Source organism: Andrena cerasifolii, chromosome 2, assembly GCF_050908995.1.
Source record: "Andrena cerasifolii isolate SP2316 chromosome 2, iyAndCera1_principal, whole genome shotgun sequence".
Classification (NCBI taxonomy): domain Eukaryota; kingdom Metazoa; phylum Arthropoda; class Insecta; order Hymenoptera; family Andrenidae; genus Andrena; species Andrena cerasifolii.
This window is the reverse complement of record NC_135119.1, coordinates 5,473,955-5,488,523: the sequence shown is the minus strand read 5'-3', so window position 1 is coordinate 5,488,523 and position 14,569 is coordinate 5,473,955. Positions and strand designations below refer to the sequence as shown.

The 14,569-nt window shown below is 37.8% G+C and overlaps 1 protein-coding gene and 1 long non-coding RNA gene across 12 annotated transcripts; one reads left to right on the top strand and one right to left on the bottom strand.

Moving 5' to 3' along the window:
• Window positions 1-550: 550 nt before the first annotated feature.
• Ipk2 (Inositol phosphate kinase 2) lies at window positions 551-14,553 on the bottom strand. Of its 11 annotated transcripts, none has more exons than XM_076830312.1 (6): window positions 14,130-14,550; window positions 13,783-14,061; window positions 11,948-12,148; window positions 5,136-5,312; window positions 3,150-3,410; window positions 551-1,834 (listed from the first exon to the last, which is right to left on the bottom strand). In XM_076830312.1, exons 2-6 carry the CDS (start codon window positions 13,814-13,816, stop codon window positions 1,128-1,130), a joined length of 1,380 nt encoding a protein of 459 aa, XP_076686427.1. In that variant the 5' UTR covers window positions 13,817-14,061; window positions 14,130-14,550; the 3' UTR covers window positions 551-1,127. The 11 variants fall into 11 exon arrangements, with proteins under 11 accessions (XP_076686427.1, XP_076686428.1, XP_076686429.1 ...); XM_076830313.1 differs by having other exon boundaries at window positions 13,783-14,046; XM_076830314.1 differs by having other exon boundaries at window positions 13,783-14,046; window positions 14,266-14,550.
• Window positions 5,416-7,523, top strand: LOC143378568 (uncharacterized). Its single transcript, XR_013088298.1, has 2 exons — window positions 5,416-5,549; window positions 7,436-7,523. It is a non-coding gene; the product is annotated as an uncharacterized LOC143378568 (long non-coding RNA).
• Window positions 14,554-14,569: the final 16 nt, after the last annotated feature.

The window sequence follows — 14,569 nt, the reverse complement described above, 5'->3', positions numbered from 1 at the left end:
TCGGCCGATCGCATTTTAAACACTTTCTATCGATTGAAAACTATGTGTTCTACTGTACACAGCGTAGAAATACTGTCGGAACAAACAATAATGTTCTGTAGCAACTGTTAACTCCACTTTTCCGAAAATACTGACGTGGACACCACACTGGGTCTGCGTGACCCATAAACTACCTTTTTCACGATGTCACTCGGCTTCTTCAAGTAAATTAGGGGCCTCGTGGTGCGGAATCCGTAGTAGGGGTCCCAAACTTTGTCCCCCCACCACAACAGCTCCCCACCACTTAGTAATCGCCACGAATCTTCCAAACAGCCAGGGTCACGGTGACCCAGTGTGATGTTTGAGGGTTAAGCAGTATTCTCAGGAAAACTTCAAAGCAATCTTCATCATAAAATCCAAGATCGTATAAATATTCAACTCCACAACGAACCATACAGCCGATTACTCTCAGCAGAAGTCATTATAGAAAAAGGGAGCGTAAGGTGGAATTTGTCGAAAAGGCAAAAAAGTATCGATTCGTTTCGTAAAAATAAATCGAAAATACTCAATGTTACAATAACTCTTTTATTTTATTTATTATATTAGCATAACAATTTTTCGTGTTTGGTACGTGCGGCGACATTCTTGTTTGCAAGATAACAACATAGGAGACAAACGATACGAACAATCGATGAAAATTACCAGTTTGTTTTAGTGACATCCATGAACACAATTTTTAGTAATGCGCAGTCACGATAAGCGAACTGTACCGAAGGGACGTGAACGTTACGAACACCTGGTACGAGACAATTAACATCGTTAGTTCTCAGTGCTTCTGTTATGGAATTGGCTACAGGTAACAGAAACGTTGCGTGAAAGCTTCGAAGTAACGATAAACATTTATTTTCCCTTCGAGCGACTTGCACTCTGTCAGCTTTCCTGGAACGTTTCCGACCTCGGTGCTCTGCTCACGCAGTAACAACATACGTCGTCAAACATGACAACCTCCTACATGCAGTTCTGTCTATTCCTAATATAAAAAAATCCAAATTTATTAGAGAATATAAAACACAGTTTCATACAACACATCGTGTAGTAATTTTGAAGGAAACTTGTAACATCAACCTCTACGTTACAATAAATACAATTTATGCGGCGTTGTCCTTGGAGACCAAGAACCTCTCCACGAGTTTGATCAAGTTCTCAATCCCTTCCAAGTAATTTAAATCCAAGGTATTCCGATCATCTGCTGGGAAGACGTGCGTGAAATCGATCATGTTTATTCTAACCCAGCTCTGCTTCTCTTCCGAGAAACTAGTGAGCTCATTTAGCAGTGCGTCATAATCCTCCTTCATCCTCTTAACGTCGCCGTCGACATTGTTAACGTGAGAATTCGTGCGACACGGTCGATCCACTCTGAAATCTGGACTACAAGATCCACGCCTATTTAATGTCTTTCCTTTTCCCGGTAGATCGCATTCACTGCTCAGGCTGATGCTTCGTTTAACGAAATGTATCCTTTCCGTTGTCCGGTTTCTGTTCACCTCGGCGGTTCCCGAGTTACTCGTGGCGTCGTTTACGTCTTTGGGCACATTCGACACGGCTGCATGATTATTCGTAGGAGACCGTGATCTGTCTACGAGGCTGGAGGAGCTATCGGTTCTCGTGTTGCTCAGACGAATATAGTGCCGCAGTCTGTTCGCATCGTACGCCACCAACAGAGAACTAGAATAAAAGCGGAACAGCCGCTGGATACGAAAGAATAGTAAGATCTTCCACAGGAAAGAGAGAAGCTGCACAATCAAGTGACGACAGGGCGGTCTTTCCGGACTTATGTTCAGGAACATTTTCAGCGCTGCGTGGAAAACAAAACGGACTATTCGAAGTAATTGAAACAAGCAAGATATTTAAAGTGTTCTTCCAGTACTAAATTTACAATCGCCTCGTGTACTGATCTAACCGATGTATTAATGAGATAATTATATGCACGTAATTAACGAAATTTTAGGTTCAGGCTAACCTTTCAATGCTAAACAGAGGCGTGGAAGTATATGAAATTTCTAGACCCCTGAAGCTGACTTTCAGTCAGTTAAAGTTTCAAAACAGGACAATGTTAACTCTGTAGCGTGATTTATTATTTCGACACGTTGTCTATGTACTGTTGGAAATTTTTTAACCTCAAAATCAAATTCGAATCACCTTGAAAAATGCCCCTTAAATTTCGTAATTTTCCCAAGTTCTGATCAGTGTCAAAATTAGTCGTCCAAACAGTTTTCCAACCCCCAACTTTGAAAGGTAACTTCACCCTCTGAAACATGAATTTTCGCCGCTAAACAAAAATGTGACTAATATTTTTAGGTACTCTACCTGTATGCGGAGACCGCATTCACCTGTACGGCGTGACGTATTGTCCATACGCGCGTAGAGCGGACCTCTCTATACTCAAACGCTATTATTTAACAAAAATAGTTGGAAGCGCGAACAAAATTATATTTACAGTAATTGTAGAAAATTGAATGCTCTTTTAATATTATTTGAACAAAATTTCGATAGGACTTACCATTTTTGAGAAATTCTATAAATCCAAACTATTGATGAATTCTAAACTTTGAGGCCTGGTCGGCACCCTTTGCTGTTGTTCGGTTGCAATAAACTTTTTCAGGAACTATTTTTTTTTTATCAAATGGCACCGTTCTGGGGGGTGACAGCAAAGAAATACAAAAAAAATTCGACGCGTATAAATTAGGGCCACCCTAGTGTGATAGTTGGCTGATGTTCCTTGTAAGAGACACACCTGGCATCTTGATCTATAGAAGTATCGCTTACATCACTAGAGTTTCCCTCAAGTGCCTACCCAAATTGTTTGGTTCAAAAGCTAGAAACTACAAACATTGAGACCATTTTTCAAGGTAATCCCACCTGACTTCGAAATTAATAATTGTATTATTCGATTTGTCTTGGCGAGACCTCTTCAACGATGTATCTACAGAAATCGCAGCACGGTAACATTGCCCTTTCGGGGGCATGGTCTGTTCCCCATAAAAATATCGATACTACTGAAATTGACATTTCCAAGTACCCTCACACGCCTTGTTATACATTTTTGTAAACTACAAGTATGTCCGTAGTTGTAAAAAATGCTTTTAAAATGGTTGAAGTTTATAATATACCTTCCACAACACCCTTAGCGTCCAGTGTCTTGCCATAATGTTTGCCAAACTTTTTTAACTGCCCGGAAGATAGACAATAAACTTGAAAGCCAGTTATGCAAAATCCATAAGTGCGTTTAGATTCGGCATATTTTAATTCTTCCGTCGCCTTCTTCTGCGGCGTGGCTAAGGGATCCCACGTTCGTCTACCTATCTTTATGTCCATCACGCATGGCTCTGCCATACCATCGGTAATGTCTTTCAGCGTAAGGAATGTTACTGCTAATATTTTATGCAAATGATTAGTGACGTTGTGAGAAATAGTGTAATGTGGAACATCAATGATTAAGCAATTCCATTTATCTACACACTACATTATTTACATTAAATAAGTTACTCGAATTCTGACATATGTATGTACACATGATGATCCACCAAAAACGAAACATTTAATTATTCCTTATACGAAAAGATTCAAGAAATTTGCTTGAAAAGTGATCGTTAATATTATCTCAAATTTAAATGCATTTCCTTTTCTGTATAAGATTGGAGACTTTTTTAAATGTGAATTCTGCATCCTACGATACCCATCACTTATAAGGGGAGGACACCATGTGGTAGACACCGATTTTGATGAGCCTTATTAAAAATTTCATAGTGGCCGTGGGGTTTTAATGGGTAAAAATCCCACACTACCCTGGCGAACGCGGGAGATTCCCTTCTGGAGGCTTCGGGGTGCCTTTCGAAGATGTCTCCACGTTAAAAATAACTTTATAAATTTTTTTTTATAAATTATTTTTTTTATAATTTTTTTTTTTTAATTTGGGGAAATTCAAAAGGCACCCCGACTCCTTCAGAGGGGAATCCCCCGGGGGCGCCAGGGTAGTGTAGGATTTTTACCCATTAAAACCCCACGGCCACTATGAAATTTTTAATAATTTACATGTAAATCTCTATTATTAAGGCTCATTGGCAGAAACGCTCGGACACCTATTTACTTATTTTCGACATAGATCCATCGTGCCAAGGTTCATAAAAATCGGCGTCTACCACATGGTGTCCTCCCCTTGTTAGTAGTATACCAGTAAAATATGATGCATCAATTAATAACAAAATATTTATGTATCGTAGGATATTGAAATTATCTCATATAAATCTGCGGTTGTTATAGGATTCAGACATCATTTTATTAGAAAATATTCATAGCTATTCAGACGCGAAAAGTATAAGATAGGTGTGGTTTAACGAGAACAAGTATTGCTGTCTCTGATTACTTTACTTTTGGAAAAATTACAATACTCCGTCTATAAAGTGACGTGTAACCAAAAAGCGTGCCGCGCTTGCTATTGCACTCCTCTAGTAAGTGGTAAAACATAGGTATATTTGGTAGTTTAACCTTCAGGGATATCGTTGATATACCACGTGTAACATTCCTAAGGCAATGTGCGCACAGGATTGGAATGGCGTGTTGTGTGGCGAATGGCATGGCAGTGTATGCAATTAAACAGGCTGTCACATTCATTTACGCGCATTAGCTTTGTGTGTGGTAGCGCTACTGCCATATCATGCGTCACACCGCTCGCTATTCTGTTCTGCGCGCATTTCGCCTACGATTTCCTTTGTCGGCGACCTGAAAGTGGTAAACTTTGTGGGGATAAAAATGGGATCATTCAATTCCTGTCGATCAAAGCTTTTCAAATACTGTACAACAGTGGCAGCACGTTCTTAGGTCAGAAATAACTCCATAGACGTAACATTTTGTTCCTCATCCTCTTACCTCATTTTTCCAACGAATACGTTCAACTTGAGCACTACTGCATGCTCCTAACGAAGGACGTAATTAAGTATTCCATTTTTGTGAATCACTCTGCATAGTACTGTACACATGCTTAGTAAATATCGTTCACATAAAGTAATTTTCCAAATATAATAGCATATGTGTGTAGGACTACAGGAAAAGAGGGAGGCGCAGAAAAGAACGAAAAATCGATGATCTTGAAATCTTACGTCTGCCAAAAATTGGTAATTCTGTCGTGCCGTAATATCTCGGGACATAGTTCTTCAATTGTAACATGACTGGGTCTTCGGATGCTTGTAGACTTTCATAGAACGCAATTTCCCTTTTGCCAAGCAATGGTTTAACGACAGGTTTAAGTACTCGACCGTCCTGTCTACGTAACATACCTACGACATTTAAGCGACCAACCTTTTATATTATCAGTACTATCAGACAGAAATACAATGGCTCATAGATTTATTGTCCAACGTAACTAGTTGTAACAATTATTATATTACCTTCGTTTTTCTGTTATATTGTCAAGGTATTCGATTAGGAGCATAAGTGGAGGAGCTAAATCCGGACAGTAGATTTTTAAAATTTATTCACACGAACAGCAATTATTGTAACACGGAAATTATAGGGTAGACCGGGGCGGTAGTAACAGGGGGGCGAATGTAACGCGCTAAATATCTCAAAATATATAATAGATTCGGAATACGCACATCCATGACTTAAGAGTACAGATACGCAATAGCCATGGATAGTGAACAAAATAAGTTTTCGATACCCTAGAGTAACTTTTTCTTACTGACTTAAAATTGTAATATAAACACTGCCTTTGCAAGTACAGTGGTCCCCGGATTATTGACATGCTTTCTCCCTCGGATCAGAGGGAAAGACCTACCCACCCCACAGTTTTGCTTCCTCGCTGCGAGCGAGGGCCTTCGGTCCCGGGTAGACCGCCCGTTGACCGCCGAGAGCAATAAAACCGTTGGGTCAGGTAAAATACCCAGTAGAGAAAAATAAAATGTTCATGTTTTTGATAAATGTTCATGGAAGTATTACTAATGAATTTTTTAGGATTTCCCAACGAAAATGAGTTCAAATATGGAGAAATTCGGTCCATTTTTAGCGAACGTCACTACGTTGACTAAATGTTGTAATTCACACACTGGAAAGTGTCTCCTTTTTAAAATTATTACACACTATGTAATAATGCAAGAAGAGAATTTAAATGGAGAATATCAACGACTTCACCAAATTGTAAAGTGTTTGCTGAAGATTGCTTGAATGCAGCCTCATTTTCGTCGACATAAACTCACCAATCCATCGGTAATACTCCCAGCAAAGTGTAATCAGTAATATGAAAATTTTCATGTTCAATACTGAATCTCAATTCGCCGTCGGCCGAGGGTCTCCGGCTGGTGCGCTATTTCACTCACTCCCGGTTTACGTCGTTTAGTCTCCTTGTCAGACGGTCCGAGCGAGGGTCCTGACAAGGGTCAGTTTATTAGGCGCAAACTACCTCCCCTGCCCCGGTTTATTGAGAATTCCCCGGTCCCGAATCTTTCTCGATAATCCGGGGACCACTGTACGTGCTTTTTCGATTTTTTAGTCTGTAATTGGACCTTTTTTAAAGTAGTACTGTTCGTTACTTAGCACTTTTATGCGTCTCGTTAGTCAACATTTATAATTGAAGCTCAAAGGCATGGTCGGGGGCAACTGTAACATCGGCAATCGGGGTCGGTTGCACCGCAATAGAACCGAATAGTGACAAAGAAGGATAATAGTTTGTTTGTTTGTTTTTATTGTTTTCCTGTGTTTTAAGCAGCATGGCGTTTCAAGCTTATTTTTGCTTATATTGCCCAACGAACTATAGTCCCATTTTATTTTATCCCTCCTCTCTCTTTCGGGTCCCAGCAGCAGCAGCGCACCGGGAGAAAGGTGGTATCCCATCTTTCCCCAGTACACCGCCCCGTGATGCTTAACTTCGGTGATCTAACGAGAACCGGTGTTTTCCATCACGGCTACGGCCGCTGGTAGAAGGATAATAGTATTGCCTTGTTTGCATCGAATCCTATAGCATAGCACAAGCAAAGCAAAAGAAAAATAGGTGCAATATACTGAATGTAAGGATTGAGCAGATGAAGAATGCACCAGTCAAAACGTGTTTTATTTCTGCCACAATTGCGATACCACATACTTGGTTATAGATTTTACTTTTCTCATTCATTATTATAATTTAAATAAATAAATATTGCAATTTTGTAAAGTTAAATTTGTGCTACTATCGACTCCATGCAGCGTTACAACCGACCCCGAGCCAGAGACAGTTGTAACCCTTTCTCCACTTCTCAATTTTTATTAATAACCGGAATATTACTTGACATATAGCGAAACTGTTGTGACTTAATGATTGTCAAATAAGTAACATTTCCGTATAAGAGTTTTTGTTGTAAATGTAACAGTCCCTGCGTAATCGTATTCCAAAGTCAAAGTGTTACTACCGCCCCCGGTCTACCCTAAGTATACGGTGTGTTTTGGAGGAGAAGTACGAAAATATCTTTTAGGATCGACTTCAAAATTTTAGAAATTATAGCTCAGCAATTTATAATTATTCAAAGTTGTTAATAAATTCTACGCACTTGCTCCAAAGCCAAGAAGTTCTACTAGCAAAATGAAAACTTCTCTAATGTGGAACAGGTTAGATAGTGAGGATGCGTAAGCGTATTAGTCTTCTTTGAACAGATCTATGAGTCATTGCATGTGCAGAATGCCCACGTACTTTGGTAATCAAACTGTGCTAATGTTTTCTATGAGTCACAAAAAGTTATATAAACATTTTATTGAACCGTTACAATAGAAACATAATGCATGATAAATCAGTACGGACTTGCCATTGATATACTAGAGTTCACAATATTTGTCTAACTCGTTAAAACGAGTTGTTTACTATTCGTCATCAGTTGCAGTGTAGCATAGGTACGTATAGGATAGCGCACGGTATGTACTTGGAAAAGACGATAGACACTAAGCTTAATTGAAATATTCGAACACAGTGGAATATTCAAATCATCGAGCTATTCGAAAAATTATTTGAAAAATAAAATAACCGACTAGGCTGTAATAAGATGAGTCTGTAAGATTTGGAGTTTGAGTACTCGTTTGACTAAATAATAACGGCAAATATCTATGAATAATGATGGCTCCAAGTATACAAATACATAGGACTAGAACTTGATGTATGTAATGTGTTTACACACTGTATGAATAATTCTTAAAACTATATGAATATGAAGTTTAGGTTGGCACTGTTTCGACCATACGTCGCCAAAGAATTAACTCGGCGGGGGGCGCTACTGGGTAAAACTTACCACAGAGGCGCTAGTTACGAAAATCTGAAGACTGTTTGAGTTTTTGTTACAATTTTTTAAAGAACTTTAATGAAGATTTTAAGATATTTCATAAATTTTGTTTGATTCTTAAAACACTGTACTTTAACATAAAAATTACAAAGTTAAAAAAAATATTCTGAAACCGTGGTTTTTTACGTTTCAATTTTGGGTATTTTTGACCCGGTAGCGGCAACCTGTGTTACAGTATGGGGTGCGCCTCCCGCCGGGTTAACAAACGTAGGTGCGCGTATGATACTATTGTAAGTGTCAGATCACGCTTCCAGCAGCAATTTAATGGCGGTGGGAACTTTTAATTGGCTAGGTGAATTTGAAAGAACTGCGTCTCCTAGCACTAGTTTATTAATAAAAACTATAAGAACACTAACGTAAGCGCGGATATATTGCACGGTAATTTAGAGGTTGGCTGATCGAGAATTAGCAAACGACTCTACGAGAATTGAAAGACAACTGCTCACGAGAGCCTCGGAACTAGAGACAACATAGGCTCCGCGTGGGTGGAGCTCAGTTTGTTAAATTGAATTCGGTGATTTTACTGGTGCAATCCGGCATAACCCCCACCTAGAACGTCAAACGAAGACCTTCCACTAGTAATCAGAGAAAGGGAAAAATCGTCGCAGGAAATAGGCAACGTGGGAGGCTGGCGTCCGTCGAGGACCTCTGACCCAGCATCGGGCCCAGCAGGTTCTCGCCGACCGAGCACAATGAGGCTTTTGAAAATTAGCTCACGGAGCAGGAAAACTGGCGACTCAGCTATAAAAAGTCGTGTTTTGGTTTAGAGTACTGACGTCTTCAAATATAATACCTATAGGTACCCATTTCACTCCAGGCGCCTGACACGAAATTCGGTCTAAGGACGGAACGGATACTGAATTGATTCTCATAAATACACACTGAAAAAGCTCCCATCATTATATATAATACACAGCCTGTCTGAAAAATATCGGGATTGCTAATATGTACATTAGGGAATTCAAACAGTGATCATATTTATAAAAATCGTTCATTTTATTCAAAGCAGGTATGTGCCTTCAGCATCAATACAACGCGGAACAAGCAATGAATGAATATAATTCTGGAGATCTGCTTGGAGAATCGCTTTGAGAACTTTTGGCACGGCTGCATGAATGGCTGGAATATTCAGTTTTGGAAATAAAAAATAATCACTGGCAGCCAAATCTGGCGAATATGGCGGATAAGCAAGCATTGGTATTTTTCTTTGGCCAAAAATTCACGTACCGCCGTGGTACGATAAGCAAGTGCACTACTTGGAAGCAGATCTCCAGAAATTTATCCACACATTGGTTGACCAAACTTTGTACATATTAATACCAAAGGAAAATACATGCTTTGAATAAAATGTGTTTAAATTGATATATTCTCGGGTCCCGGTATTTTTTAGCCAGACTGTGTACATATTATGTAATATATCGTTAACAAACGAAACATTTTTCAACACGTTTTTCTGCATTTCTACTCCAAGTATATCGGCACAGTACGAGCATATATGTATGTAACTCTTTACCGTTCTCAACCAACTCTATCACGCACGCATCTGGCTCTCAATAGAATTGTCACTAGCCACTCATTCACCAGTTCAAATAGACGTATTAGTTAATGATAGCTTATCTTACAAAGCATATTTTATGCTATCAATTCTTTTTAATGTGTCTCAAGTAGTACATACGTGTGAGTAAATAAAATAATTTGAATTTCGACCGCATAAATCGTTCTAATTAAAAGAGTGTTGTTTCAGCGCACTGGTTTGGTCTTTCGAATATTTAAACAAAAACTTTTTTTTTAATATTTGAGGGACCGAACCAGTGCGCCGAAACAACGCTCTTTTAATCGATACATGTAAGTACTATATAAAATAATTGCCAATCAGTAAAAAAATATAAAACAAATGTAAACCGACTTTCCTCTATCATTTTTCAGGAAGAATTTGCCAATATCGAAGAAAGCTTTTTTCTTAAGTTCTTCAAGGTCGTTTAAAGAATACATTCTACTTTTTAAACGAAACACTCTAGTTTTAGTTTAAATTTAAGAAACATCAACAAATTCAACAGACTTATATTCCCTTTAAAAAAATCGAAGATTCAAAAATTTGCGTTAACAATTAGCACGTGGAATGTGTTGTAACATTACTGTAACTTTCTTCTAGTAAAAGGAGCAAACCTAGTATTTGTAATTAATTCTTTTCTTGTTTCTTTTTTAAAGTCTATTGAATCTGTTTACTTTTATACATTCGGGTTACAGAAGTAAATATGTAACCTTTCGTTTAGAAAATACGAAGTAACCTTGACATATTATTAACAAGCTTGGCAAAAAATTGTCTCCAATACCATCAAATTTTATATAAGGGGTGATGAACAAGTGCTTGCTTTCGTACTTTGAAAGTAAATAATTTATGAAAATTCCATAAAATATTCGACAGAATATTGCAGGTTATCGTTATATATTGTATAGTCTGTACATTGATGAATAAACAATGATAACGGATTTATGTTCATATCGACAAGTGTCCATACCCATGAATTTATGCAGAACTTAAAAAAAAAAGGAAAATATCTTTGCCATGACGTGCAACAAATTAAAACCGATGAGCGACTGAAGTATAATTTTTTATGTAACACATATCTACAGCTCGAAGTAATGGTTACTAACGAATTGTTCATTGTTGCAATACGATAAAAATAATTAGCCCAATTTAACTAATGCTAGCGGCCTGACTGCGAATCCCAAGCTGCTACATTGTCACATTACAATATCGTGGGATAAAATGAGTATAAACGCAAGAAGCTGCGAACGAAAATTTGTTTAAAGTGTAAAAGGCCTTAAAAACAGGGTATCTCAAGATAATCGGTACATTCCGAAACACACAAGGTTCCATTTTTTATTTATTTTTCTTATATTTTGTTTTCTGTGTGGACCTTCGTTTTCGACAGAAACGACTTTACAGAATACCTTCAACCCGCATACATTTGATTAACATAGTGCACAAAGTTGCCTGTAAATATTCTTTCATTTTTTAATAAGTATCGTTCCTTTTTTATTTCGTTAATTCATAAACCATCAATAAAATATATACTGATAAATCGAGAATATGCGAGCCTTTGTTATCATAATCTCGATTTACAACTCTTTAACTTTCCGCTTGTAAATTGCTACTTTCATATATTTCATAAAACCGTGACAAACTAGTACAATGAGAACCACTGAAGTAAATATAGTGCGCGCGTAATACACAGTTCCACTGCCAAGGTTTTAAAAGCCGAAGGTTTGTTCAATCGTATCTTGTTAACGTGTAATAAATATTTTGAACACCCTGTACATCTGATAATAATATTGAAACGATTTGCAAATAAAATGTGTTCGAACAAAAATTCGGCTATTTATTAGAAAAAGCTAGAAGGAGAAAAAATTAAAACCGATGTTCCCGGACAAAAAGCGCGGAAGTGACAGCTCTAGTTCTCATCGAAAGTATTGAGAATCAACAGATACAAGAAACAGTACGTATCTCGTATTGCTGTGTTTCCGATCGAACTACAAAATGTGGGAGCGTTCCATTGAAATCGGATTTCAATGGTATCATGCGGAAGCGTTTAACTTAATCGGATGCTTACCAATCGTGTGCCGTTTCTCGTCGATCGAATGTCCGGATACCTGAGATTCCAGTGTAGTAATTCCACCATGTAATCCACAATCGAACGGAACTTCTGCCAACTCCGTGCTCGGCACCTTATCGAGATGACATAAACTTTTGTCGGCTTGCGAGTCTAAGGTCGTCATCGTTATTGCACTGAGTGGCACGCAGTAATTAACTTCTGCAATTAAAGAGTTGCACGGTTCACAAAGATCTTATCTTCGCCGCGAATGCCACCTCTGCCGCCAACGGTAGCGCATGGAACCTTACTCTAATTTTCCTCGGTTGTTTTATTCCCGCCTACAAAAACAAATTTCAGTCGGTGACAAATATTTTCGCATATACTATACATCACAACGATGATAAATAACACTGTCCAACAGCCATTTTGGTCTTTAAGGTTCAACAGCCGTTTTTTATAGATTTTTATGCGCTGAAAACGAATCCGCAAACCGTTTTTCGCCATCACCCTCAGTTTTCGAGAAATTCGATTTTGAAAAAAAAAGGAAATTTTCAAATTTGAACATCTTGTTGCGTCAAATTATTCTATAATCCCTCTCGAATACAGCGATATAAGTTATTGGTGCATTATGAACATTTGAATATATTTAAACAACGATCAAAGGGAAAAGAACACCCGAAATTCACCCACTTTTGTAGATGTCTTTAACTTTATTTCCAAAACTAAGGGTGTAGGAGGAAATCTGACTATTCCACGAGATGCAGCAGATATTTTTCCTTCGGAAAGCGTCAACAGAAGTGGTAAGACACGTTTTGTTTTCAATACAGAAGCGAAATAGTTTGGCAAAACGTGCGGCGTCGACAGTGGTGGTCAACGGCGGCGCGCGATATACTGCCGCTCAGCGTCACACAATCGCTTAACGCGCGTGACTACCACTGTCGACGCCGCACGTTTTGCCAAACTATTTCGCTTCTGTATTGAAAACAAAACGTGACTTACTACTTCTGTTGGTGGTTTCCGAAAGAAAATTTTCTGCTGCATCGCATGGAGTAGTCAAATTTTCTCCTAGACCCTTAGTTTTTAAAATGTATAGCAAGATATCTGCAAAAATTGGTGCATTTCGGGTGTCCTTTTCCCTTTGATCGTTGTTTAAACATATTTAAATGCTTATAATTCAACCGTAACTTATATCGTTGTGTTCGCGAGGGTTCATAGAATAATTTGATAGACGTTCAAAGTTGAAAATTTGCATTTTTTTTCAAAATCGAATTTGTCGAAAACTAAGGGTGATAGCGATAAACGGTTTACGGATTCGTTTTCAGCGCACAAAAATCTATAATAAACGGCTATTTACTGTTACAGAACAGAAAAAAAGTTCAATTTTGTTGGACAGTGTAATGATAAGATTAGTAATTTTTATACGCATCATGTCGAATAGAACATAGCACAAACAGAGTCTGAAAAGTTTTTGTCGTTGTATTAAGTGTCATTCCCTTTTATGAAAATCATAAGTAAACTCTAAAATATTATGAAGATAAAATATCCTGAAATGTTGCAAGTGGCAGATCGTTTTAAAAGCTAAATAAATAAACCGTGATTTGTGTAGATTTTATTTTCTGACGTAATGTCCAAATTCGAATGCACTTTAAAAAAGATTGTAAGAATGTAAGCTTGTTATTTAGTCAGCACGAAGTTACGAATATTTCAATGATTTATTTTTGTCATTGGTAGATAATGCACGAATGCATTGTTCGTGGCAATTGTAATATTATCGTGTAATTATTTATCTGAAAAATTGAAATGTTACGATAATATCACTATTTCGATAACTTCATCCGTAAAAAAGATGTTACCTTCGATTATTCCATTCCGCTGGTACATCCGCATTCTTTAACATTTCATTGATTGTATCACAGGTAAATTCACATCGCACTGAATAATTTATTGGTGCAAATTCTCGATTCACTTTTAGATAATCGAAACGTACAGCAAATTAGAACGAACATTTCCCGCGGATATTTTAAATGATCGTGTGAAAATACTCGTTTATCCCGGTAGATGGCAGAGTGTGTTTGTGGAAATTGAATATTCTGAATTCGCGCTTTTACCTACAAGTCCTATCATTAGTTGGTCTTTTAAAAATGCATTATTAGCAAGGACAGTACTCGTATAATTAGATCGAATTCATACAAATCTCTACCTGATTAGCTACAGCTACGAGGTACTAATACGTACGTTCATTAATGAATACGATAAAGCTCGTAACATTTTTAGGAATCGATTTTTTGAGTAATCGAAAAAAATCATAAAATGCAACTCGTACCAGATATACGTACATTTATTGGAAATAACAGGAGAACAATTTATTAGCCACTCTTCTCTTACAATTGTTACATCTATGACATTTTACATGCCTACGATATTATTATAACCTATACGATAACCAGTCCTTTCCGAACAACACCGCGTAATGTGTTCGAGCGCGTAACACTTTCGCGTTAATAATGTCGTTCGATTACGTCCGTACATTAGACGGAAGAATGATTACGTTCACGATTACGAACTTCACATAATTCTGAACATCGCACGTCCTTCCGCTAGACGTCTTTCTACTTTTCTATTGCTGTTACTTTCGTCACA